At 25.5% G+C, this 2500-nt stretch overlaps 1 protein-coding gene across 1 annotated transcript in view; it reads right to left on the bottom strand.

Annotated features, from left to right (window-relative positions):
• NKX2-1 (NK2 homeobox 1) overlaps positions 1–2500 on the bottom strand; it is a 5235-nt gene that overhangs the window by 2210 nt on the left and 525 nt on the right. The window contains exon 1 of the mRNA XM_075329590.1: positions 2491–2500. This exon is cut by the window's right edge and continues 525 nt beyond it. Coding sequence (XP_075185705.1) covers positions 2491–2500 — 10 coding nt within the window. The remainder of the gene's footprint in view (positions 1–2490) is intronic.

The raw sequence follows: 2500 nt of genomic DNA on the forward strand, positions 1-2500 counted from the left end.
TAGATAGATAGATAGAGGGATAGATAGATAGATAGATAGATAGATAGATAGATAGATAGAGGGATAGATAGATAGATAGATAGATAGATAGCTAGAGGGAGGGATAGATAGATATGGGATGGATATATAGATAGATAGATAGATATGGGATGGATGGATATATAGATAGATAGATAGATAGATATATAGATGGATAGATGGATGGATGGATGGATGGATAGATAGATAGATAGATAGATAGATAGATAGATAGATAGAGGGAGGGATAGATAGATAGATATGGGATGGATATATAGATAGATAGATAGATAGATATGGGATGGATAGATAGAGGGATAGATAGAGGGATGGATGGATAGATAGATCGATATAGATAGAGGGATAGTTAGATAATGATAGATAGCTAGATAGATTAATAGATAGACAGATAGATAGATAGAGGGATAGATAGATAGAGGGATAGATAGATAGATAAATAGATGGATAGATATAGATAGATAGATAGATAGATAGATAGATAGAGGGATAGATAGATAGAAATAATGAAGATAGAAATAATTGGAACAACACATTAGAAAATGAGAGAAAATACCATATATCTAAAGTTAGATAATATATTAGAAAAAAAAAAACAGGCAGTACTCCGGAAAAAAAAATAATAGGAAAAAGTGGATTTTAATAGCCCATGACTTTAATAGTCCACTTTTTCCTTATTTATTTATTTTTTTTATCTAGAGTGCTGCCTGTTATTTTGTTTTCTTTAATAGATAGATATAATAGATAAACTTGCAACAAAATCACACAATTTACAAATTGTGAACAATATCATGATACAGAACGCACCCTTATATTAAAATAATAATAATAATAATAATATAGTATATTGTAGTATAGTAGTGTTATATTATAATAATAATAATAATGATAACAATAATAATTATGATGATATAGTATATTGTAGTATAGTAGTGGTATATAATAATAATAATAATAATACTATAGTATGTCACATCCAATAATCATATCAGATTTCTACTAATAATTAAAATATTATGACAAAATGTAATATTTTCCTGACATTTATACAATTGATCTCTGCACATTCGTTGTAGATTCAATTAATGAGTATTCATCCCGAGATCTGTATAATTAATTTGCTACTATAGTTATTAGTTAATTTGTTTTGCAATGCTTAATTTCACATAATTTTGAAGAAACTGTAAAACTTTATGTGACCACCATAGAAGAGAAGGTGTACAATACTAAACAAGCAAACAGTAATATTCGGAAACAGAGCGAGTTAGATATATAGGTCATTTCTAGTTTTACACACTGTAACTGTAATATATATATATATATAAATGCACTTTTATGTGTTTGTTCATTTATATATATAAATGTAATATACATATTTATTACATTTATATATATATGTGTGTGTATATATATATATATATATATATATATATATATATATATATATATCTGTAGCATGCAGTTCTATGTATTTGTATATCTATATATATGAATATATATATATATATATATGACAAACATTTCTTTGTATTTTTATATTTATGTGTGTTTATATATATTAATGTATTAGTGACGTTTATGTATTTGTATATTTCAGTGTGTGTATATTAGTGGCGTGCATTTCTATGCATTTGTATATTTGTGTGTATATACTAGTGACGTGCATTTCTATGTATTTGTATATTTTTGTGTGTATATATATTAGTGGCGTGCATTTCTATGTATTTGTATATATATATATTAGTGACGTGCATTTCTATGTATTTGTATATATATATTAGTGACGTGCATTTCTATGTATTTGTATATTTGTGTGTATATATATTAGTGACGTGCATTTCTATGTATTTGTATATTTTTGTGTATATATATTAGTGGTGTGCATTTCTATGTATTTGTATATATATATATATATATTAGTGACGTGCATTTCTATGTATTTGAATATTTGTGTGTATATATATTAGTGGCGTGCATTTCTATGTATTTGTATATTTTTGTGTATATATATTAGTGGTGTGCATTTCTATGTATTTGTATATATATATATATATATATATATATATATATATATATATATATTAGTGACGTGCATTTCTATGTATTTGTATATTTGTGTGTGTATATATATTAGTGGCGTGCATTTCTATGTATTTGTATATTTCTGTGTATATATATATATATTAGTGGCGTGCATTTCTATGTATTTGTATATTTCTGTGTATATATATATTAGTGGGGTGCATTTCTATGTATTTGTATATTTCTGTGTGTATATATATATTAGTGGGGTGCATTTCTATGTATTTGTATATTTGTGTGTGTATATATATTAGTGGCGTGCATTTCTATGTATTTGTATATTTCTGTGTGTGTATATATATTAGTAGCGTGCATTTCTATGTATTTGTAAATATGAGTGAGTGATAGTATGAGCAGGCTGAGAGCACTTACTTGTTGAGAA

The sequence above is a fragment of the Anomaloglossus baeobatrachus genome, chromosome 12, assembly GCF_048569485.1.
Source record: "Anomaloglossus baeobatrachus isolate aAnoBae1 chromosome 12, aAnoBae1.hap1, whole genome shotgun sequence".
NCBI classification, from domain to species: domain Eukaryota; kingdom Metazoa; phylum Chordata; class Amphibia; order Anura; family Aromobatidae; genus Anomaloglossus; species Anomaloglossus baeobatrachus.